This window comes from Hemicordylus capensis, chromosome 8 (assembly GCF_027244095.1).
Source record: "Hemicordylus capensis ecotype Gifberg chromosome 8, rHemCap1.1.pri, whole genome shotgun sequence".
Classification (NCBI taxonomy): domain Eukaryota; kingdom Metazoa; phylum Chordata; class Lepidosauria; order Squamata; family Cordylidae; genus Hemicordylus; species Hemicordylus capensis.
The window spans coordinates 25,882,346-25,906,408 of record NC_069664.1 but is presented as its reverse complement, the minus strand read 5'-3'; the positions used below and the strand labels follow the sequence as shown (position 1 = coordinate 25,906,408).

The 24,063-nt window shown below is 49.6% G+C and overlaps 1 protein-coding gene and 1 long non-coding RNA gene across 5 annotated transcripts in view; one reads left to right on the top strand and one right to left on the bottom strand.

The window, feature by feature from the left end:
- NCAPD3 (non-SMC condensin II complex subunit D3) overlaps positions 1–24,063 on the top strand; it is a 44,951-nt gene that overhangs the window by 18,168 nt on the left and 2,720 nt on the right. For 3 of the 4 annotated variants that reach the window (XM_053270188.1, XM_053270190.1, XM_053270189.1), the window contains exons 15-32: positions 849–983; positions 1,311–1,531; positions 4,908–5,099; positions 6,410–6,507; positions 6,644–6,759; positions 8,281–8,388; positions 8,587–8,701; positions 8,797–8,904; positions 9,964–10,202; positions 11,114–11,193; positions 15,483–15,620; positions 16,811–16,944; positions 18,097–18,296; positions 19,169–19,279; positions 20,955–21,125; positions 21,707–21,867; positions 22,642–22,772; positions 22,908–22,985. In XM_053270188.1, the coding sequence (XP_053126163.1) occupies positions 849–983; positions 1,311–1,531; positions 4,908–5,099; positions 6,410–6,507; positions 6,644–6,759; positions 8,281–8,388; positions 8,587–8,701; positions 8,797–8,904; positions 9,964–10,202; positions 11,114–11,193; positions 15,483–15,620; positions 16,811–16,944; positions 18,097–18,296; positions 19,169–19,279; positions 20,955–21,125; positions 21,707–21,867; positions 22,642–22,772; positions 22,908–22,985 (2,536 nt within the window). Of the gene's footprint in view, positions 1–848; positions 984–1,310; positions 1,532–4,907; positions 5,100–6,409; positions 6,508–6,643; positions 6,760–8,280; positions 8,389–8,586; positions 8,702–8,796; positions 8,905–9,963; positions 10,203–11,113; positions 11,194–15,482; positions 15,621–16,810; positions 16,945–18,096; positions 18,297–19,168; positions 19,280–20,929; positions 21,126–21,706; positions 21,868–22,641; positions 22,773–22,907; positions 22,986–24,063 lie in introns of those variants that run through there. The other variant, XR_008311150.1, reaches the window with a different exon arrangement.
- Positions 10,549–16,313, bottom strand: LOC128334007 (uncharacterized). The gene is made up of 2 exons (XR_008311151.1): positions 16,212–16,313; positions 10,549–11,251 (listed from the first exon to the last, which is right to left on the bottom strand). It is a non-coding gene; the product is annotated as an uncharacterized LOC128334007 (long non-coding RNA).

The window sequence follows — 24,063 nt, the reverse complement described above, 5'->3', positions numbered from 1 at the left end:
GTTAGAATGCAACTGTTACTTGTCAGAAGATATTCTTCATTGGAGAGGAGAGGAGAGGAGTGTGTGTGTGAATTGGATGAGGAAACAAGATCTGTTAACTCAGAAAGGGAAGGGAAAAAGAGGGGAAGAGAAAGGAGGAGGTGCGAGGAATGGGCCTGAGCCTGTCAACGACCTGAGAGGAATGAGCAGCCATGGTGGTGCCTATTGGCAGCAAGGAAGGGCCCAGACAACCACTGCTGCTGTTCAGGGCTACCAAGGCCATTGGCAGAGGCAGGCAATGGACAGGCCTGGGCCTGTCAGCAGCCTGAGGGGAACGAGTGGCCATGGTGGTGGCAGCAGCAAGGAAGGTCAACCACTACTGCTCATGTGGGGAAGTCTCTGAGGATAGGGGGCTGTAGCTTAGCCAATAGGCGCTACAGCTGCAACCGTGAAGGGTATGGATGGAGAAGTGACCAAGGGGGATGGAAGCAACAGAATGGAGGAGGAGGAGCAGGAGTATGTTTCAGGTGAGGTTGGAGAGATCTCTGAGGTGAGAGGGGTTGTGGCGGGGTGAGGGGAGCCATCAAGTACTAGCATGCAGATGCTCTGTGTGGGTTAAGCTAGTTCAGATCATTGCTCCATATTCACACCGTGGCCCTGATCTTATTGCATGTAGGGGCTGCCACAGGCTGAACCAGCCGGTTTGTCTTGGAAGTTAATTCTAAGACCAGCTTTCTGCTGAAACTTATGAGCTGCAAGGACTGACAGTTGGAATATGTTTTCTGCCAGGTGGTTGGGGGTGTGTGCACACACACGTCTTGACTACCATGACTTCAGTATGTCTAACACCTGCCTTGATTGACCGCCAGGTGCTCATGAGCATCTTGAAACACAATGTGATTCCATGCACACCTGAAGACTTGGCCATGCTCCAGGATCGGTGTCGGGATCCGGCCGTCTCTGTGAGGAAGCAAGCCCTGCAGTCTATTACGGACCTCTTGATGGTGAGAGCGAAAGAGAGCTTGCTGTGTCTACTTCTTAGATAGGGCTGCGTGTCTGAGGCTAAGGAAAGCAGAACCTGACACCTGGGCAATCTTGAATTGGCACCACAAAAAGCTGAACTGCACAAATGGAGTTCATGGTCCTGTGCAGTGTGTCAGGAGGCAAATGTTTTGCCGCATGACAATGATTTGATTTGGTTTGTGCCATTCAGGCTAGTGTGCCCACAACCCTCCGACTGATAACACATCTCTTGCTTCTGGTTGACTTGGTACCGAAAGAGGCTGTTCATGCCTCTGCCTGAGCTCTAACAAAGTTTCCTCTTGCTTTAGTCTCAGCCAAGCAGTGTCCTGATCCAGAAGGCCTGGCTGACAGGCGTTGTCCCTGTGGTCATGGACTGCGAGAACTCTGTGCAGGAGAAAGCTCTGGAATGCCTTGATCAGCTCCTACTTCAGCCTGTTAAGCATGCAGAGAAGTTCGCCCCTCACAACAGAAGCCAAGTGTTGGCCTGGGACCTCCTCACGCTCTTCACCAAAGAGAGTCAAGAACTGAGGTAGGCTCAGTAGGCGTTGCGATGAGCTGGAACCCACGATTCAGTTGCATCTATTTATTTATATTTCTGTAAAGCGCTTTGAGAACTTGTGTTGAAGAGCAGGATATAAATATTTGTTGCTGTAGTTAGAGAGGAGACAAACGTTCCCTCATATTTTCCCCCCTACCTGGGCACAGAATGAGTTCTTGGTGGCAGTATCAAGGCTGTGTGTGTGCGTGCTCATGCATATGCATGCAGAATGGGGCCTTCCTGATTCAGTCGGAGCAGGATCCAAATTAGACTGAGCGGGCATTAAAACACCTACGTGCGCACGCACACGTGCACACCTTAGAGCAGGGCTGCTCAACTTTGGCCCTCCTGCAGAAGTTGGCCTACAACTCGCATAATCCTTGGTCACTGTGGCTGGGGGTTATGGGAGTTGTAGTCCAAAAATAGCTGGTGGAGGGGCTAAGTTGAGCAGGCCTGCCTCAGAGGGAACACAGATGGCGATTGGGCCAAATCTAGAGATACCAAGGCCTGGAACCCCCACCCCCAGTTTCCCCCCCCCAGGAAAAACACTGGTGGTCTTTTCCCCCCAGGTAAAAAGGGAAATAACTGTCCCCCGCGCCCAGTCCTTTTTCCAGGCCTTCACATCTCTAGCTGTAGAGCAAGCAAATAGAGCATCTGCTTTGCATGCAGGAAGTCTCAAGTTCAGTCCCTGATATCATCTCCAAGTAGGGCCGGGGAAGACTCCTGCCTGGAACCTTGGAGAGGTTCTGTCAGTCAGCGTAGGCAATACTGAGTTAGGTGGGCCAAGAAAAGTCTGACTCGAGATAAGGCAGCTTTCTGTGTGTCTTTGTTTTGTGGTGGAAGAGGGCAGTTGCGCAGCTTGCAGCCTCTTCCATGGCCATGGTGGGATGCTGAATGATCTGTACCACTGATCTGACGCAGGATAAGAATAAGCGAGGGGCTTATTCTTATCCTGGGGACCAGATGGAAACCTTGCAGCTGCTAGTCTCCTATCCTTAATATAGTCCCCCTTGATTTTTGAAGAGGCAAGATTGTTGAATGCTAATTAGAAGCTTGTAAATTAGAGTAGCAACCCTCTGCCGTTCATGGGGAAAGAAGCATCCGTCTTCATTCTGGAGCACAATATGGTTCGTGTCTGTGATTAAGAGTGTGTTTTTAGATATAGGGAGATGTGAAAGGGATGAGGTGATATTTCTAGAATGACAAGGACACGGATGCTGATTAAAAACACCGTATGTTTATTAGTAAGTAGCATGTAACACTCTCCCTCTTTCAAGCGCATCCCTTGGCTGTGCCACCTCACGATTCGTGATTCTGTCATCGATCCTAATTTTGGACCTTGGACAGCCTGTGTGGCATTTCTGTATTGCCTGCCAGATGACTGGCATGTCAGAATCCACCCACCCCACCAATGCAAGATTGGGGAAAGTTGCTACCTTGATTAATGGGGGGGGGGGTTTGACACAGAAATAGGGTGTGGGCGGCATTAAAGCATACAGGTAGCATTTGCCCAAATCGAGGACTAATTCCCAGATTCTGACGTGCTCTTCTGCTCCTTAGTCACAAAAACCTCTCTCTAATTTTAATTTAAGTTTCCAAAGCTTTCTAAATCCCTCTGCATTGTGTAGGCCAGGGGTTCTCAGACTTGGGTCCCCGTATGTTGTTGGACAACTCCCATAATTCACTGCAACAGTTACCTTTGTTGCAAGGAATGATGGGAGTTGCACCTGGGGACTAAGTTTAGAAGCCCTGGCATAGGTAGTATGGTTACCAGGATGGTCCTGGGCAGGAGGCGTATGTATAGGTTAGGTTAGCAAAGTGTGTGACAGCCCCCACTATAAAGGTGGCGGGGGGATGTGTGCAGTGTTCCCTCTAACAGGGGTTCCCAGACATTGACTACAATCCCCAGAATCCCCAGTTGTAATGACTTTGTCTTGGATTATGGGAGTTATAGTCGGCAACATCTGGGAATCCCTGTTAGAGGGAACACTGGATGTATGTATTAGATCTTTTTACAGGATGCATGGATAGAGACAGATCTTCCAGGTGAATGAACAGTGCCAGCCTGGACCTGGCATCTCAGCTGGTGTATTGGACAGACTGAGTTGTGCTGTAGACACTACAGCACAACTCTACAGTGTAGAGGGGCCCTTCTCTAGGTCTGGCTGTTGGCAGAGGTGAGGAGGGTGGTGACCAGAGAGAGGGCCCATTTTGCTCATGACTCCCCGTGTTGAAACTGGTGGAGAAGAGAACCTTGAGGATGATTGACAGGTTACAAGATCAGTTGTAGTCCTGGAGCTGAGAATGTTCATTTCTGAATATGACTGTTTGATGGTAGGTAAGGTTTGTCAGAGTTTGTAGTATATACCTTAATCAAATCTGAAGAATACCTCACTGAGAAGACAAATGTTCAGTGAGGTGTTAAGCAAATGTTAAAATTGGATGGTTGAGTCCAGAGTAATTACTTCTAACCATGTCAAATACAGATATCGATCTGTAGTCCTCAAATAACTTCAGCAGCTATCTCCAGAAGTCACTCCCCAGAGAGGTTTGCCAAGTGCTGAGTGGCAGTCTCTTCGCACAGTGTGAACCTTATTCCCCCAGGTCTCTTGGATATTCTTTGCCGTATATACTATATTGAGCTCTCTGGCTGCTGTGCTTCTCAACTGTGTGTGGTGTTTCCTGGGCTGGGCTAGGGTTATATGTCTTTCGTAAGCCACTCTGCAAATCCTCTTGGATTGAACAATGAGGTTGTAAGTTGAAGAACAAATAAATAAGTCTCCAAGAGCTCTATGTCTCCATTACATAGGACAGGAGCCAGGTGGAATATAGTGGACAGGATATTAGGCTTGGACTGGGCAGACCTAGATTCAGATCCCACTTCACCTATGAAGTTCACAGGGTGATCTTGACCAACCACCATCCCTTAGTCTAGCCTACCTCACAGGATTGTTGTATGGGATAACTCTTATGTTCGTTGTGTGTTTCAGATCAGGTGAGTGTAAGACAACTTGTCTTATACCAGAATTTTTGCAACCAGTGAGAGCTAAAGTAGCCATCTGTTGGCAACGTGTCCATTAGGTGGCCAGCTATTAATGTGTGACAATATTCAATGTCAATATCCCTATCCAACATAGCATCCTGCTGGTGCTGGTGTCTACCTTCTTATATTTTGGTGAGCCATTTTGGGGCAGGGAACCATTTTATTCATGCATTTTTCTCTGTAAACTGCTTTAATAACTCTTGTTGAAAAGTGGTATGTAACTATTGGTGGTAGTGGTAGTAGTAGTAGTAGGAAATCGAGTACTTGTGTTCTCTTGTGGTGCAAAGGGTGATCTGCGTTCTCCTTTCCTGGCTTCTTTTGCAGGCGATACTTGAGCAAAGCCTTCCACATCTGGTCCAAGCGAGACAAGTTCTCCACCACATTCGTCAACAGTGTTGTCTCCCACACGGAAACGGACCGTGCGGCACCTGCCTGGATGCTGCTGGCCAAGGTGGCCGGATCCTCGCCCAGGTTGGACTACTCCAAAATCATCGACGCCTGGGACAGTACCAGCAGGCAAGCGTGATCAGAGCAAAATGGAGGGTTGCTGGACACAGGGAAGGCTGCCTCCCCTGACCTATAGTGCTAGTCTCTCTCATTGCATAGTAGAATGATTCTGTGGGGCGGCTTACTCTGTGGACTAGGTGCTTTTTCTCCCAGGCCACATGAAGCTGCCTTCTACAAAGTTCGGGTAGAAGTCCATACTACTTCTGTCTCAAGTTACATGGAAGTTGGGTAGACACTGTGGCTACTAGTTCATATAGTCTAGTATTTCCCACACTGACAGTGGCCCTTCTGAGTCTCAGGCAGAGGTCTTTCCCAGACCTGTGACCAGAGATCCCTTGAACTGGAGGCGTCTGGGATTGAACCTGGAGTTCTCCTGCCGTGGAGGTATGCATTTGGCAAATGGGTTGCTCCTCCCCCTCATTCCTGAAATAGCCAATCAGAACTTGCCTGTTTGGAAGGAGGAGCTCCCCTTGCATCCCTAGTTCCAACTCTGTCTCACTCCATTAGGCAGGACGGCCATGGCAGTTGTCTTCCTTCCCTCCCTCCCTGATCTTCCCAGCTGTGGGTTAGATAGGGCTGGGCAGGGCAATGAAGAAGAACTGGCTTTGTTGCCCCTCACACCACCACCAACCTGGGTAAAGAGAGAACTGCTGTAATAAGATGGAAGGTCCTCAATTTGTTTAGGGAATATGGCACTCCAGCATCTTAGCACGTGCTAACAGCTGCATTGCTGAGCAGTACAACGTGGCTTCTGTACAGCAGCCAATGGACACAGAGCAGCCCTTATTAGAATTGGTCAAAACAGTAGAATGAATAGAAGATTGGGATTAACTCAGAGAATATAAATCACAATGGAGGAGCCAAGAGCAGTCCTTGCCCCAGAATCCTCCCTTTCAGGATTTCTCTCATGGTGTAATAAGGTATCCTTAATATGGGTTGTGGCTCCCACTTATTGTCTGTTGAAAGTTGGTTCTCATTGAGCTAGATCAGGGGTGCATAATTTCAGACCTCCTGAACCACAGTTCGCACCATCCTTATTAGCCCCTGGGGATGATGGGAGTTGTAGTCCAGCAACAGCTGGAGGGGTGAATTTGTGCAGCCCCTGAGCTGGATTTCGGCCAGAATTCTCATTCGAATTCAACATATGACCGCCGATGCAACATCACCACCTAGAAATGCACATATCAGCTGGTGTATCAATAGGTTAAATAAACTTTAAAAATGTGCAAAAGGGAGGCAGCCTTTTGTATAGTTCAGAGGAGAAGGATTTTTCTCAGTCACACTGATCTGCAACAACTTCTCTTGTTTGGGCTTCCCAGGAGTCATGCCTCTAGCTTGGAGACCACGGTGCACATCCTAAATGTGATTGGAAGCATTGCAAAGCACCTACCCCAGAGCGTCCAAGACTGGCTGACTGGTGAGTGTCCCTTGAAAAGCAGTGTTGGGGGAAGACTGAGCCCAGCTTCCGCCACAGTCTCCACTGCGTCTTATACTTCCGAAGAATCCCTAAGCAATGGTACCAGCTCATGCCAATCCCTTGGCCTCTTTTTCAGATGATATCAAATGCTGGCTGCAGGACTTCCGGTGCCCGCTGGAGGCCATCAGCCCCGCAATTGAGACACTCCAGAAGCTGTGCCATGCCTCTGCGGGGGACCCAAAGGAGGCGCAGGTGAGTCTGGGAATGCCCCTCCTAAGCCATGCATCTTACACTATGCCGGGAGTTGCACCTTCAGCAAACTGCAGGTGTTCAGTTTTTCAACCATCATTATCGGTCCGGATTAACACTTCTGCTATATACTCTACCCTTCAGTGGCTTATTTCAGGAAGTTGTTTGTTCAGTTACCTGGGCAGCATGGTTGCGGGCAGAGTTGAGCCACATGGGAAGCCGTCCATGTGAAGGGGCTTCCCAGACAGAACTGACTACCTTAACCACGCCAGCAACATGGTTGTGTGTGGTGTGATGCTTCTGTAACAGAATCCCAGAGAAGCAATGCTCAGGGAACTGGGTGTACTTCTGGAGAGAGTCCATAGCTTAGTGGCTTAGTCCGTGCTCTTAGCTTAGCATGTGCTTTGCGTGCAAAGGGCTTCTGGTTCAATCTCCCCAGCATCTCTAGTCCAAAGGAACTTGGGTAGTAAAGCTGGGGGACTTGGAGAACTTCTACCGGTCGGAGCAGGCGGTACTGGTCTGACTCGGTAGAAGATAGCTTTGCATGTTCAACGTGGCCCTTACAGTCGGGGTTTCCAAACTGTTCTGGTGCATCCGAGGATTCCTTGGAACCTTATTGGGAATTCTTCAATGATGCTTCCAATAAGAACAGCAGGTTACTTACCACCACCAATCATCCCCTTAAAACAGGAGTTCTCAACCTGTGGTACTCTGGATGTTGCTGAACTACAACTCCCATCATTCCAGCTACAAATTATTGTGGCTGGGGATGATAGGAGTTGTAGTTCAGCAACATCCAGAGTGCCACAGGTTGGGAACCCCTGCCTTAAAAGGACCAAGCAGAGAGGAGTGCTCTAAGTTTGTGGAGAACAGTAGTGAGGCCCCCAGTGGAGAAAGGCCTTGAGAGTTTGCTCCTCACACTCTCTCCACAGGCATGCACATATCAGTCATTGCAGTCTGGCCTCTGGCAGGAGGAGGCCTGACCTTCAACTCTGTTTCTAAACAGTTCATTCTTCTGGAAGAGGCTCCTTATTTAAGAAGGCCCTTGATCTTGAAAATAGGGACATAGGAAGCTGCCATATACAGAGTCAGACCATTGGTCCCTCTAGCTCAGTATCGTGTACACTGATTGGCAGCAGCTTCTCCAAGGCTGCAGGCAGGAATCTCTCTCAGCCCTATCTTGGGGATGCTGCCAGGGAGGGAACTTGGAACCTAGATGCTCTTCCCAGAGGGGCTCCATCCCTTAAGGGGAAGATCTTGCTGTGCTCACACTTCTCGTCTCCCATTCATATGCAACTAGGATGGACCTTGCATAGCTAAGGGGGCAAGTCATGCTTGCTACCACAAGACCAGCTCTCCTCCCACAATATGATTGGGGATTCCCACCCTCACCCCCTTTATGTGGTCCTTAAAGTGAAGACTGCTTTTATTTTTCAGTTTGGGTTGCTGTGTGTTGGATGGGAAAGTAGAGCCTACACTGCTGTTTTTGTAGCCAATATTAAATTGGATTCTTCCCACAAACAGGAGCTGTTGGACAGAATCTGTGGCGATCTAGTATCTGCATGTGAGCATTGCATTTCCAATATCGTCCTCCAAGAGAACGGCACAGAGCAGCTTGATGAGGATGCCTTGGTAAGCTTGGCCAGCATGTTACTGTTAACACTTTAAATACTGTATTTCTAACTTTATTTTATAGACCCAACCTACCGTCTAAGCAAAAGATAAGAGCTAGGAACTTGATAGTTCACCTGAACTGTACTGGGACGGCATTTTAGCTTCCAGTGATGGCCCTTCCTTGTCCTTGAACGATGCCCTTCCCTTTTTGGACAGGTGAGACACCTCTTCACCCTGGGTGAGGCTGCTCAGCTCTGCCCCGCCAAAGTGGAGAAGCGCATCTTCTTGCTGATACAATCCATCCTGGCAAGTCCTGTCGATATGGAGCCGAGTAAGCCCACCTTGCTCTTTTTCTGAAGTTGGCATTTGCAAAGTGCAGTGGCCGGCTTTAAGGGCCCTTTTTAACTTTTGCTGTGGTGTTTCTAGTGCCCAGCCCCACAGACAGTGAGGATCTGGTACCATCTCAGCCGTTGTCCCAGTTCAGAGGTTCCATGATGCCTTCTGTGGTCAGAGCGCATGCATTCATTACCCTAGGTAAGAGCTGTCTGTTGGTACAGTGCCTTGCCATCTTCAGCCTATGCTTGTTTTGCCTGTCTTTTCCTAACAGCCATGGTTACCACCTTTATTGCTATGTATATATTTAAAAATATTTATACCCGGCCTTTCCTTGCATCAATCAGGGTCCACAAATCAGCTTAACAAGGTTGTTACAATGCAGATAGAAAAGAGCCACATTATACAAACCACATTAAAAAACAAACAAACCAGCAAAGCAAGGTAATTAGTTCCCCCATTGGTTATCCCCAAGCTCTCTGGAATACAAGTGTCATCCATTGCTGCCTACTGCTACAACCACTTTTATACCACTTTTGAACAGAAGTTTCCAAAACGGTCTAGGGGTGTTGGCCAGTTCTCCCTTGGGAAGGGCATGCAAACACGTCAGTGCCACTGGAAGAAGCTTCTCCCGGAGAGGAGAGCTGAACTTGTGGTACAAGGAAAGTTGTGCTGTCGAGTCGGTGTCGACTCCTGGCAACCACAGAACCCTGTGGTTGTCTTTGGTAGAATACAGGAGGGGTTTACCATTACATCTTATATCGCTGCTGCCCAATAGAGGTGTTTCCCATAGTCTGGGAAATATACCAGTGGGGATTTGAACCGGCAACCTCTTGCTCCCTAGGTAAGTAGCAAGCGTTAACTGTCCCCTTTGCAAAGCAGGGTCCACCTTGGCTTGTATTTGGATATGTGACTACTTGTGAGCTCTGTAAAACATTCCCCTTGGAGCTTGCATGCAGAAGGTTCCAAGACTCCTGCCTGAAGCCTTGGAGAGCTGCTGCCAGTCAAAGTAGACAACCCCAAGCTGGATGGACCAAGGGTCTGACTCGGTAGATGGCAGCGTCCTGTGTTCACAACAGGGATATGGAACAGCGCCTCAGAAGTGGATCTGTAGGAATTGGAATGTACCTGGAGATTCCAGGGATTGAACCTGGGACCTTCTGCATGTAGATGCTCTTGCACTCAGCAAGTGCCCCATCCCATGCAGACAGTGGAGCCCAGTCTGGCCTCGGCCCTAATCCCTTCCTTGCTCTGGAATAGGTAAACTTTGTCTCCAGCATGAGGATCTAGCGAAGAAATGCATTGCTGCCCTGGCCCGCGAACTGGAGGTGTCGAAGGACGTGGCCATCCGCAACAATGTGGTCATTGTGATGTGCGACCTCTGCATCCGCTACACAACCATGGCAGACAGGTACATCCCTGACGTCTCCACCTGCTTGAAGGACTCGGAGCCTTTCATCCGGAAGCAGACACTCATTCTCCTCACCAACCTCCTGCAGGTGAGAAGCGGGAGAAGGTTTTCTCCAGTTCCCAAGGCCCAGTAGCTCTTCGGTCAAGTCTAGTGTGTCATTATGCTAAACCCAGAATATAACTCAAGTTGTGTATAGCCTGATTCTGCAGGAGCACAGGAAAAGCTTAGGGTATCCTGAGAGGCCTACAACGAAACTTCCGTTTTATGTGTGCATGTTTCTAGTCCTCATGGACTCAAGGCATGCTTGAAAGTGTAGGGGAAACGCCTGTTGAAAACCCGGAAGACAGAGAGGTGGCTAAATCAATTTTTTCAGTGATCCTCATGGCTTCTTGGTCCTCCCCAAGACTAGCAAAACCAGAGTAAATTTTGCAAAATGAGAATTGTGCATATTTATTACTATGTTTAAATTAGCTGGGTGCTGTACAAAAACCAGAACTAGCACAATCCCTGACCTCAGACTGACAGTTAAAACAAAGACATGACGCACGAGAGAGGAAAGGAAAGAGTTGGGAGGAAAGCTGGGTTACAGGCTACCCAAATGGGGTCTCTGTCTTTCTCCATCCTGTGCAGAGTGGCTGACCATTGGTGGAGGCTGAGAAGGGAGGGGCCAAGGTGGCAGTTGGGCCAAGGGGAAGGTGTTCTGCTTACCCAAAGCATACAGATTACAGGACTTGGCTTTCTCCTAGAGAGAGAGAGGAGTGCATCCAGATACAGGTTGCTTCTCCCCCTTGCTCCTGAAACAGGGCTGTATGGAGGGTGCAGCCTCATTTTACTGTGTACAGAGTACAGCTCTGAGAATGGCTTGAGAGGCTGCTGGGAAAGGCACGTGAGGGTAGATCTTGGTGGGATTGTGCATCATGAGGCAGTAGGAGTCCAATGTCCAGATGCCATCTGAATGATAACTGAAGCTCGCTTGCGTGTGTGCCTTGCTCTTGGTAGGAAGAATTTGTGAAGTGGAAAGGCTCTCTCTTCTTCAGATTTGTCAGCACTCTGGTGGACCCAAACCAGGATATTGCCAGGTAAAGGAACCTCTCCACGAAGCAGGCCAGATCTGGAGCTCAGCTCTGCTGACAGCTTCTGCTTAAATGTGAACAAAAGAGAATATGTTTTTAATTGTTTTGACTAACTTTGAGGCTTTAATGTGATTTTTGTATTTTAATTTATGTAACCTTGGTCTGTGTTCTATGAAGGACAATCTAGAGCTATATAAAGATCTTCAGAAGGAAGTTAGGACTTTGCCACTGGGCTGCCCAGGAAAGCAGATGAAAAAGCAAGAGTCCCCACTTTCACATTTCAGCATCTACAGCTTGTATCAAGCAAGCACAGAAACTAGCAGCGCTCACCACATTCATGCCGAGAATACTGACTGTCTGTCTTGGTCTTAAAAAGCAAAGTTTCTAGATCTCACAGCTGTGGAGATCATCTCCAGAGTGGTGGGCAATGCCTGGTGACATTTCAAAATTCAGGTTTCCTTAGTATGCATCTGACTCTCTCTCTTTTTTGCCTTTCCTCCTCTCCCAGCTCCCTTTGTGTACACACTTCTCAGGGACCACCCCACCTCCCACACAGCCCCTTTGAACTATTTTGAACAAGTGCTTTTGGAATGATTTGCGTGAAAAACATATCTGGGAGAAAAGTCACAGTTGGTGGGAATCTTGTATCTTCCATTGTCAGCCTCCCTGAGAAGTCCTAGGGATTTCTAACCCTGATCTAGCACTTCATTCACACACGCCCCTGCAGAGTTTCAAAGGCAGAGGAAGACATCAGGCTAGACGAGCCCTTAAACAGTAGACCTAAAATAATTCTGATCAAACACTACCGTCTTTGCTGTCCTTTGTCTTCCCAGGAGGTGGCGTTATTGTAGCGTCCTGTTCACAACCTGATTCTAGGCAGAATTCTAACTAGAAAATCTCTGAGTAGAACAAGCTATTTCTGGTGATATTCACCACAGGCCTTGACAAATTTTCTTTAGATCTTGGAGCCAGCCCAAAAGGTTAAGAGACAATGGATAAGAACATAAGAGCCCTGCTGGATCAGGCCCAAGGCCTATCCAGCCCAGCATCCTGTTTCCCACAGTGGCCCACCAGCTGCCTCTGGGAAGCTGACAGGCAAGAAGTGAGGGCATGCCCTCTCTCCTGCAACTGGTATTCGATCAAATGCTTGATAAAATTATGGGACTCTGATGGAGATTGTTGGGGGCAAGGGCAAATGGGCTACTCTTTATCCCCTTTACAAGTAATACACAGCAGAAACTGGACGGCCTGGGTCAAAATGTTTATTAAATAACCCTGCCTCTGAATATTCTAGTCTGAGTGCCACAGCTAAATTTCTAGATGCCCTGGCTCCCTGGCGCCTGGTCATTTGTCAAGCCCTGATTTACTGTTTTGTTAGAGCCATCCGATTAAAGAAATCTTCTTTAATTTAACTTGCGTGAATTTAAGTCAACTAGTTTTAAGATTGCATATTAGTGAAAGCATAAATTCTGAACCAAGGAGCATGCTCTTGGTTTTTATCAAGTATTTAAAATGAAGCATTCCTTCATGTGTGGGAATGCCTCTAAGATGGTGCTTGCTACCTGCATTCTTATGTGGGGTCTCTTCTCCCCCCACCCCACGTTCTATGCTCCCTGATTAATCAGGAGCATCTTTTTAGTTGGCTAGAAGACTTTTATTAAATTTGATGAATTGCCTGTGGCAGCCTTAATTTATTCCATTTCTGTCCGTCCCTCCTAGAAATCTATTGGGTTAGTCTATTTTATTTTCCTCCAAACCACCGTGTGAGGTAGGTTAGGCTGAGAGGTATTGACTTGCCAAGGCTTTCTGAGTGACTTTCATGGGTGTGCAGGGTCCCACTCCCTGACATCATATTGACATCTGCACTGTGGTGTTCATAAGAGCACCTCTTCCCTAAAAGAGACAGCTTAGATTCCTAGTGGTTCCACTACCTCTTTATTGGACTAGTAGTTAGGATAGCACACTCCAGTGTTAATGCAGAATTTTTTATGCAGAAGTATTCTGACCTGAAGAAGATTTCCATGGCATTCCAAAGCTTGCTGCCTTATACAACTCACTGGTTCAGTAAAAAGTACCTCTTGAACCAGCTCTGGTGAACCTCGGGGTTCTAATAAAAGCCAAAACAGATCCTGAAAGTCTGAAGTTTGCCTGCCTCTCCTCTTAAGAACTTGTTCAGTGTTGCTGAACCCAGCTAAATTAATCACTGCTGCCACATCTTGTGGTAATCTATTCCATACACTGTTCAAATTCATAATTAATGTATGGCTTTAATTTTCCTCCTCTGCACCTCAGTCATTTTTCAATGTGGTCCTTCCTCCACCCCAGCCTGTTTTATGCTGCAATGTAGCAAGGAATGTTTTTTCCTCCCCTGTGGAGCTTCTCAACAGTGCTTCTGAAAGTTGCCCAGCTATTAATAGGGCCTTCTCAATAAATACCCACATGCAGGCAGCAAGTAATTTTTTATTTATTAAGAACCACTCCTAATCATTGTGGATTCCAAGCTGCGCTTCGAGCTGGGAAGACCAGATCTCCTTAATAAGATCTTGCTAGCACCAGTGACTGCTAGTTAATTATCACAAACACTGTAATTACTGTCGGTGTTTACTGTTCAGTTGAGTTATTTCTCTCTTTAATTATGTTGAATTATAATTAGAAGCAAAATTGCAGGATGGGCCCAGAAAGCTTTCTAAAGGAGTCTTGGGGAAGGAATCGGCATGAAAATAGATTCTGTGTTCTTAAATATGGCAGCACCTAAACCACGGCTATGATCTGAGAGGGACAACTACAGGGGAGAGGCCCTGGTTTCATCTGGTGCTAGGTTTAGTAGTCCTGCGTAACTTGCAGAAAAGCCACTGACCAGCTGCAGATCAGCTGGTCAGTTGCAGAATCCTGTATTTACCTGACTAGAAGACCACTCTGAATTTGACGATGACCCCCTTAAATACAAGTTAGAAGCAGGCTAGATCTGTATTTACCTAAAAAGAAGAGAACTCTGAATTTAAACCGACCCCCACTCCGTAACATCAAATAACTTGGGTGGGCTGGGGGGGGGGCGGGGAGACTAGTCTTGGATTCAGGTAAATATGGTGGTATTATTCTATAGCAAGGCATGGAGGGATCTAATCCAATTGTCTTGGTCTCGGTAAGGAAAAGTACAAGGTGCCAGTTAATCAGTAAATGATTCTGATAGGATCAAAATGTTGCACCGGCAATATTGGATTCCTTGATGTATCTAAATCATGCACATTAAACAGACGTGCATATGTTTACATAATCTTACTGGGCAGGTTAGATAAACTGAGATTATTGGAACGTGGAATGTTGCACCCAGTGCTAGTCCTTGTGCTTATCATACCCCCACTGTGGAGGTCTGCAAACGCTTCCCCTGAATGTTAGAGATTGGATTCTTCCCAGCTCACTGTTTACTGTCCACCCAATTGGTTAGAAGCAGGGAAATCTGCATAAGATGCCCTTTAAGATTGCATTAATGGATGCCTTATATCTGAGGATTACACCATCAGGGCAGCTTGTTCTGTTGCTCTAATTAATAAAGCCCCACCCCTGCAGATCAAACGAAGACTCACTGGCCCTACAGACACTTGGAGGCTCAATCCAACTCGCATAGTTCTTCCATATTCCCCGCTCCTAGCATCTAAGATGCATAAAATATCTTTCACCCATGTCACTTTACAGAATGAGGGCTCTCACACACCAGTGTGAAAAGCAATCCAGGACCCATTGGAGCTCTCTCCTCTTAGTAACCTAGGAAGCTGCTTTATACCGAGTCAGACCCTTGGTCCATCTAGCTCAGTATTGTCTACACTGATTGGCAGCGGCGTCTCCAAGGTTGCAGGCAGGAGTCTCTCCCAGCCCTACTTGGAGATGCTGCCAGGGAGTGAACCTGAGACCTTCTTCTTTCAAAGCAGATGCTCTGCTACAGAGCTATGGCCCCATTCCCAAAGACCTGCTTTGCTTCAGTGAGGTGGCTGTATCACATGCCCTTAGACGGTTCTCTGAGATCCTTCTGCACCTCAGCTGCTCAATCTTGTGCCTGAGTCAAAACTGGAAAGTGGTGAGGTCTGCAGTCAGGGAAGGGCCCTGCCAGTAGCTCTGATGCAACTCGCACGGAGGATAAAGATGCTGGCGAGCCCCTTGGCAAAGTCGGTGTTGCTGGCTCCTTGGTCCCCTGCTCAACTGCAGAGAGGGCTCTAGAAAAAAGATGTTGCTGAGCAGCACTCGAAGAGATGGGGAGCAAGCTCTCTAAAGCCCTTCTCCTCCCTCTGCCCCCTGCATAGCTTGGCTGAGTTCTGCCTGGTCCATCTCCTGCTCAAGAGGAACCCGGTGATGTTCTCCCAGCACTTTATCGAATGCATCTTCCACTTCAACAGCTACGAGGGGCACGAGAAGTACAACAGATTCCCGCAGAGCAAGCGGTTGGTGGATTGGCGGTGGCTTTTCTTAACGTTAACAGGGCGCTGAGTGTCTTGTCGGGGCCAGCTGGAGAGGATGGCGATGGGAATCTGTGATCAGATTTCCCGTTTTTGAGATGGTGGCTCTCAAGAGCTCTGAGGTTGCTCTCAGTGAGTGGGGTCTCCAGGTACGGGAGCAAGTTTAGGCCACAGTCTGATGTGGTCCAGAGTGTGGCACTTCTACTTACTCCCATGAAAGTGGTTGCACATCACTCCTTGGGAGTTTGAAAGTGCTGTACTTGGAGACAACATAAGAGCAGCCCTGCTGGCTCAGGCCCAAGGCCTATCTAGCCCAGCATCCTCTTTCTCACAGTGGCCCACCAGATGCCTCGGGGAAGCCCACAGGCAGGAGTTGAGGGCATGCCCCCTCTCCTACTGTTACTCCCCTGCAACTGGTATTTAGTGGCATCTTGCCTCTGAGGTTGGCCTATAACCCTCAGACTAGTAGCCATTGATAGACCTCTCCTCCATGGATTTATCTAAACCAGTACAGAAAGAGCAAAATCTGCCCTCCACCCCCGACACTGGGAGACCCTCACTGACCTATTGCATTACCTGTGCTTCTTGTAATGCGCCAGCCCTTCCTCCACACTCGGACATGATAGCCATTTTGCGAGTGGCATGCTACTCCTGTGAAGTCCTAGGTGGCAGGCCAAGTGAAGGGAGGGGCAAAGAATGCTGGGAAGAAGAGCCAAGAGGGAGGGGGGAGTCGGTTGGTGGCAGTTGGAGGGAGAGAAGATGCTGAAGGAGAGGATAAAGTGGATAGGCAAGGTATTGGAAAGTGAAGGAAGGACATGGACTTCAGAACAGATCGGAAAGGAACCCTTTATGACGGGGATGTACTGCTACATAATCAAGAGTGGTTTGAGTTTGTGGCAAGTACCATTTTGTTCACTGTTGCCATTGCTAGTTGATTCTGCGAAGATTTCCCCACAATCTCATTCAGTGACTGCCCATCTCCCTCTCCTCATCCATGGCCAAGTGTGCCACCTCTTTAAAATAGCTCTATCTTCAGGAGGTGAAGGATGTGTGTGTGTGTCCCCATAACTCTAGCCCAAACACCTTCTGGCTACATTCAGTGTGCAAATGCAGAGTAGACCCAGAGAGGTCTTGAGTGAGTGTCCCCCTTAATGAATTGTGCTCCTTTACAACAGGGAGAGGACGCTCTTTTCCTTGAAGGGCAAAGCTCACAAGGAGAAGCGGACGCACATCTACAAGTTCCTGCTGGAGCACATGACAGACGAGCAGCGGTTCAACATCACTTCAAAAATCAGCTTGAATGTCTTGGGTATGGCCATGGCTTTAGATATGGAATGCATGGTGTGAAACGTGGACGGTGGGTGCCATCAGATCGGGGGCATCCTAGAGGGTGCTTCCAAGACTGCCCTTGTTGGTTTGCAGCTGCCTAGTTAGGTCTGCACCCCAACAGTGGGACCCCTGAAATGCGGCTGAAAACGTTGGCCGGGACGTCCCACAGTTCCAGTATGATCTCGGACAGAACTCACTCACCACAAGTTAAGGCTCCGGTGTGCAGGGCTTGTTAGTTTAGAAAAAAGGCAGTGAAGGGGAGACACAATCGAAGTCTATAAAGCTATGCATGGTGTGGGAAGAGTGGATAGGGAGAAGTTCTTCTCCCTCTCTCCCAGCACTAGCACCAGGACTATCCTATGAAACAGGTAGCCAGGAATTTTAGGGCCGACAAAAGTACTTTTTCACACCCCTCATAATTTATGGAATTATCTGCCACGAGACATGGCGATGGCCACTAGCTTGATGACTAAAGGGGCTTAGACAAATTTATGGGGGACAGGTCTGGCTACTAGTCTTGGTGGCTATAGGCCACCTCCAGGCTCAGAGGCAGGATGCCTCTCAATACCAGTTGCAGGGGAGTAAGAGCAGGAGAGAGGGCATGCCCTCATCTCTTGCCTGTGGGATTCTCAGAGGCATCAGGTCGGCTGCTGTGTGAAACAGGGTTAGATTTCCAGTATGGGAAACGGAACTAGATAGACCTTGAGCCTGATCTAGCAGGGCTGCTGTTATATTCTCAAGGTGGAAAATCTAGGATTCCTCTGAGGTTACTCATTCTTCTAAATGTGTTGGGTGGAATTCCTCTGTTGGCATTCTTATGACACACACATGGGCATCCTCTCCATTTGACGGTCTAGTCAGTTGACACAGGTCTTTGAGTGGCTTGTGTGCATTTTCGTATATGGGATTAGGGCCCTTGGCACAGAAATGGTAAATGTATGCAACCACACGAACTAAAGTTTATAGGTAAGCTTGGTTATGAAATTTGGGGACGGATACACCTCGATGCATTCTAAAAGTAACTGTTGGGATTTGCATGAAGAGATCATGCAGAACTTTACCATAGTGCTCCTAACTTAAACTTCAGCTTGAAGGTACTGCTTGTCACCGTTGCCTCCCATGTTGCTTCCAGCCTGCTTTGTGGATGGGCTCCTCCCTCTCGACATGGAGGCCAGTGAGCTGCTCTCAGATACCTTTGAGATCCTGAGTTGCAAGGAGATCAAGCTGTCGGCCATGAGATCCAGGCCGGAGGAGGACATCCAGCCAGACGAAGGCGAGCTGGCCATGGCCAATGTTGTCATGCAGGTGGCCCAGAAGAAACTCATCTCCCAAGTGAGTAGTGAAGCTCCACAGGTATCCTGGAGAAGTGACTGGAGTGAGCTTTGTGCCAGGGCTAGAAATGGGGAAATTCCAGTCCTTCAGAGCTAGGGCTGAATTTTTAGAGGCCTTGGCAACCAAGCACCTGGGCAGTTTGTCAGCTTTGCTGCTGTACAGTTCTCCATATGGGCAGTGTTATAAATAGTCAGGAGCCCTTTAGCAATAGAACACCTGCCTTGCATGCAGAAGGTCTCCAGTTCCATGTCCAGCCTTGCCAGGAAGCACTGGGAAAGAGCCTGATCGGAGAACCTGGGAAGTTATTGCTAGACAGTATAGACCTGGGGGCGGGGGGGACTGCACAACCAGCTCTCCAGCTGCTCTTGGACTACATCTCCCATCATCCCCAGCCACAGTGGCCAGTAGTCATGAGAGTTGCGGTCCAGCTTCTGCAGGAGGGCTGAAGTTGTGCAGTAGGCATGTGCACGACCCAAGGTCTGTGCACAGGTATAGTTCCTCCGGGGTAGCTGGGTGTGTCTTTAAAAAGGAGAACCCGCACACAGGTCCTTGAGGGGAGTGCTGTAACAGCATGGAGCAGTGGAGAGCAAGGAAGGACCAACTCCCCTCCTTCATGGAGATCCCACTCACCGATTTCCCTCCTGTCCCTGGTGACATCCCTATTGTGCCAGATGGGCCAGTGGTCTGACTTAGTAGGAGTTGGCAGCCTCAGTTCATCTTCTGGCAAACAGGGCCTAAAGAGGTAGCTGTCCTTGTGCTTGGCTGGCACCATCCTGAGCGCCCTTCACAGCATGCCAAGTCTTTGCCTTGAATCAAGCCGTCCCATTCATTGGGTAGGCCTTTCTCCGCTCTCTGTCCCTTTCAATGCACAGGTTCAAAAGAAGAATTTTATAGAGAACGTCATCCCGATCATCACTTCGCTGAAGACGTTGTTGGAGCAGAGCAGGCTTCCGGCACTGAGAGACCTCATGAACTATCTCCGGGTAACGTTTCTATGCCAGCCTCCTGCCGCTCAGTTGTGCAGTTAGGCACCGCCTCCGACCCGAACACCACCTGTTAGCAGTGGGTTGGGTCGCCCCAGGCCAAAGTGCCATGTCGCTTGGTGATGGTGAGCTTGCTTGCTGCTCTAAGAGTGCATGAGCAGTGGGATCTGAGATGCAGTCATCCCATGAGGAAGGACTCTTTCGCATGGCACATAATTGAGCCAGAATGGCTTGGGTCTGGGTTAGCTTAGAGAGCGCATGATCCCCATCACAAATTAAGATCTTCTGGAGAGGTCCACCTCCAGCTGCCACCGGTACATCTAGTGGCAACTTGCAATCAGGCCTTCTCTGTGGCTGCTCCTAGGCTATGGAATACGCTCCCCACAGGAGTCTATGGCTTAGCAACATTATTAGCCTTCAAGAGAGCCCTTAAAACTTAGTACTTTGGTCTGGCCTTGCGGGGTTTTAAGACTGTGTTTGAATTGTTCTATATTGTTGTTTTGGGTTCTGATTGACTGTCTTGGTGTCCATGTTGTGACCTGCCCAGAGCTGATAGGTAGGGTGGTATATAGAAATATAATACAGTACATAATGCATGAAATTCTCTGCCACAGGATGTGGAGATGGCCATTAGCTTGGATAGCTTTAAGCAGGGCTTTGACAAATGCATAGATTACAGGGCTATCAATGGCTACTAGTCTTGATGGCTATAGGCTCCTTCCAGGTTCAGAAGCAAGATGCCTCCAAATACCAGTTGCAGGGGAGCAACAGCAGGAGAGAGGGCATGCCCTCACCTTTTGCCAGTGGGCTCCCCAGAGGGATCTGGTGGGCCACTGTGTGAAACAGGAGGCTGGACGAGATGGGCTTCCTTGGGCCTGATCCAGGAAAGTTCTTATGTTCTTAAGCAAGACGAAGGAGATGGCTTTGAGGGTCTTGATGGGCCTGATGTAGCCTGTTGGTTGTTCATGTTCTCTTTTGGTGGAGAGGAGAGCTGGTCTTGTAGTAGCAAGCATGACATCCCCTTAGCTAAGCAGGGTCTGCCCTGGTTGCATATGAATGGGAGACTACATGTGTGAGCACTGTCAGATATTCCCCTTAAGGGATGGAGCTGCTCTGGGAAGAGCATTAGGTTCTAAGTTCCCTCCCTGGTGGGCATCTTCAAGATAGGGCTGAGAGAGATTCCTGGCTGCAACCTTGGAGAAGCCGCTGCCAGTCTGTGAAGACAATACTGAGCTAGATAGACCAATGACTTGGTATATGGCAGCTTCCTGTGTTCCTGGTTGGGTGTATGGCCAGAAGCCTTGGGGTTCACTTTCAAGGAGAAGCTTGAACTGGTTGGCCCAACTCAGAGGTAGGCAACCGTGGTGGTTCTGTTGTTGCTGGACTACAACTCCCATCATCCCCAGCTGCCATTGTTGCCTACCTGTGGTTTAAGTCATTGGTGGGCAACCGGTACAAGCCCTCGTTACTCGGGTCCTGCCTGGGACATGAGGAGGCCTGGCTCTACAGGCCAGAGGAGAAACTGCCCCAAGGCAGAAGAGTGTGCAGCAGAGAGGGCCCCCAGCCCTCGAGGCTGCCTTCCTAGGGCAGCAAGTACACCCCGCGTAGCGTTTGCAGCCTGAGAGCATCAGCTTGACCCTCTTCCCACAGCCTCCATCCCTCTTGCCTCTTCCAGGAGGTGATGCAGGATTATCGCAACGAAATCCAGGAGTTCTTTGCTGCAGACAAGCAGCTGGCGGCTGAGCTGGAGTACGACATGAAGACGTACGAGGAGCAGCTGGAGAGGGAGTCGGGCCAAGGCCAGGAGCCTCCTGTGGAGCCAGAAGCCCTTGGTGCAGCAGTGCAGGTACCAGCCCCAGCGAGGAGGCCCTGATGTTTCTGCTAACCACCGGGACCACTGGCCTACCTGTTAGTCGAGCCAACCAATCCCCAAGCCACTCCAAAATAGCCCATGGGCCAATCCGGCTGCTGCTCTTTTCTTTTGCGCAGTGGCATATAAAGAACCAGCCTGGACAGCGCGGCAAGTTTAGATTGGCTTCAGACCACTCCTGCAGCTTCTCTGCCCTGCCCCTCAGAATTCTGGGAGACCTCCTTGAGGGAGGGTGCTGGCAGTTCTGTTTAGCATCACCCCAAATTGTCCATCCCTGGGAAGAGGAAAAAACAGTGCTTAATTGAGATCTCTGCGCCGCGTGGCACTCACACCCTTTTCTCCTGTTGCTGTGCTTTGGAGACCCCCCAAGACCCCCGGGTGTTCCTCTTTCTCAGCTTTAACCTGCCTCATAGAGCGGTTAGGCTAAAAGCACTTCACTGGCAGTCAAAGGATGTCTTTTGTTGCAGAGGAGTTAGGCGAATGACACCATGTCAAGCCTTCTGCACACTAGGTGGGGTTCGTAATGGACTCTCGGCACGCCCCGTTTCTTTTGACAGAAGTCTCCCAGCTCGGAGAGAGCGGCGCTTCCAGGTGACCAAGACAAAGAGGACTCTCCTGCTGCCAGAAGAGACTCCTTGCCCGTGAGATTGCCTCCCCTGCCTCTGGTCCCGGTTGGATTTGCTACCCCCAGAGTGAACCTCCCGAAGCCCCGGCCCAGGTATGGGGGACTTGGCTGCCGTGGCTTCTCCATGAGCTCAGCCATTGCCTCTCGGCTTTGGACCTGGCAACTGCCACCCATGCTTTTGCTCCCTTGACTGCTAGGCTTCTGTAACACACTCTCTGCGGTGTTGCCTCCTTGAGGACAGTGCGGGAGCTCCATCCGCTGGGGAACACGGCCATCTTTCTCCTGGTGGGATCCTGTCACTAGAAGCCTAGCCTGCTGGCCTTGGCTTCTAGTCTCGAGAGCAGAGTCTCCAAGAAGGCCAATTCCATGCTAGGGATCATTAGGAAGGAGACTGAAAATAACACTGCTAATTTTATAATGCCCTTATACAAAGCTATGGTGCGGCCCCAGTTCATCTCCACCCTAAATCACTCGCTGGCTTCAGGTCAGCCTCACTCTCTCTCTCTCATTCCCACCTCTGCAATACGGGGATAAGAATGCCTATCCTGGGAGCGGGGGGGTTAAACACTTACAACCAGATAGTGCGCACAATAAAGGCTTCCCAGCTGTAGCACGTCATCCGTCCAAAGAATTGGTCAAATTGCAAGCTTCAGCACCGGGGTTTTTACACACACCTATTCATACGTGTGTTGTGTTAAGCTGGTGCTCTTCCGGCATCCGAAGCCGTCGTGTCCTTTAGGCAGCCAACGGCTCTAGGTGTGAGCAGATGGCTTTGGAGCAGATCCCCAACAGCGGGGTGAATCCAGCCAGCAGCTTGTGATGGGCAGCAGGCGCCTTTTAGAGCTTGCCCCGTCTCTCTCCTCGTAGGCATGTGTCCCTGAACACTTTGGCCATCCTCAACTCGGCGAAAAAGGCCGTGGAGGCCACTAACAAGCAGCGCAGCAGGAGTGTGGGAGAAAGGCCTGTGTCCCCGGGAAGCAGGCCGGGCAGTAAGCAAGGTAAGCCATCCGCAGGGACACGGTGTTGCAGAGCAGGGCAGCAGCAAGCAGCTCTGAAAGGGGCCTCAGCTGTGGGTCCAGGGCTGGTCTTGCAGGAGGCCCTGGCCACATCTGACACTTGTTTCCTTCCCTTAGCATCCTTCTGCAGCCTCAACCAACAGTCCCTGGGAGCCAACATTGCCCTGGAAGGCCGGGCAATCAGCACCCCCGAGAGTAAGTTTCCACAGCAGTTCATTGTGGGTCATTTGGAGATGAGGCTAGACGTGGGGGGTAGGCATTCCTGCTTTGGAGGCGGCGGTGGGTGGGTGGGTTGGCTTTGAGGCTTTCCACTGGCCCTCCCTTGCCACATCCAAGTGCCACCCTTCTGATGGAGCACACCCGGAGGGCTCTTCCCCTGCTGTGTCACTCGCTGCTGGCTGGGGAACTAACCCGAACAAACTCAGGGCGGCATTTGTGAAACTTTGTCCCTATTCCCACGTCGATTCTCACAACAACCCTGTGAGGTAGATGTGGTGCAATATCTGGGTCACAGTCCTTTCTCTCTGATTGCATTCGTCGCGTTCTGTGTTCGAATCCTGGTGCAGCCAGCCAGAGACTACCTTTATTCTGGGAGGAACCTAACCTCAGTGCTAAAGCACCTGCTGTGCATGCAGAGAGCCCCATAGGCTCAGTGCCCCATAGAGAGGGGATCCCAGGTAACAGCGCCGGGAAAGGCCCCTGCCGGAGACCTCAGGCCAGCAACGATTTTTTCAAATCTATCAACAGTAAGCTGTCTGCAGCGATTTGACCTCCCTGCTACCCAGCAGATGCCTTTCCCTGACTTGGCTATGCTGGAAAGCCTCCATGTGAACACCAGATGTCCTTAACTTGCCATCGTCTGCTTTGCAAACAGACCTGGGACGCCACAGCCGAGAAAATCTTGCCTTCCCCTCCGCCCAGGGGCTCGCGCTGATGCTCCACTTAAGCGACATATGCTGGGGAGGGGACTGCGCACCCCCTGGGGCGGGGGCAAAGCTTGACATCCCTGGTCCACTTCCCAGCAGCACCAACAATGTTGTGTTGCTGCTGCTTGAGGTGGCCTGGCTTGCGTTTGCCAGCAATGTGGCAGTGACCCCCAGGCCCCCCAAAATGATTGGGGAGCAATTTTCCTTGATTTCATCATCTAGTTTGGGAAAAATAGCAAATGTCATTTGGCAGCCCACCACCACCACAGTAGCGAGTGCATTTCTGTTCTGCTTTTGGCAAATAAGTGAGGAGAGCTGGTCTTGTGGCAGCAAGTGTGAATTTCCCC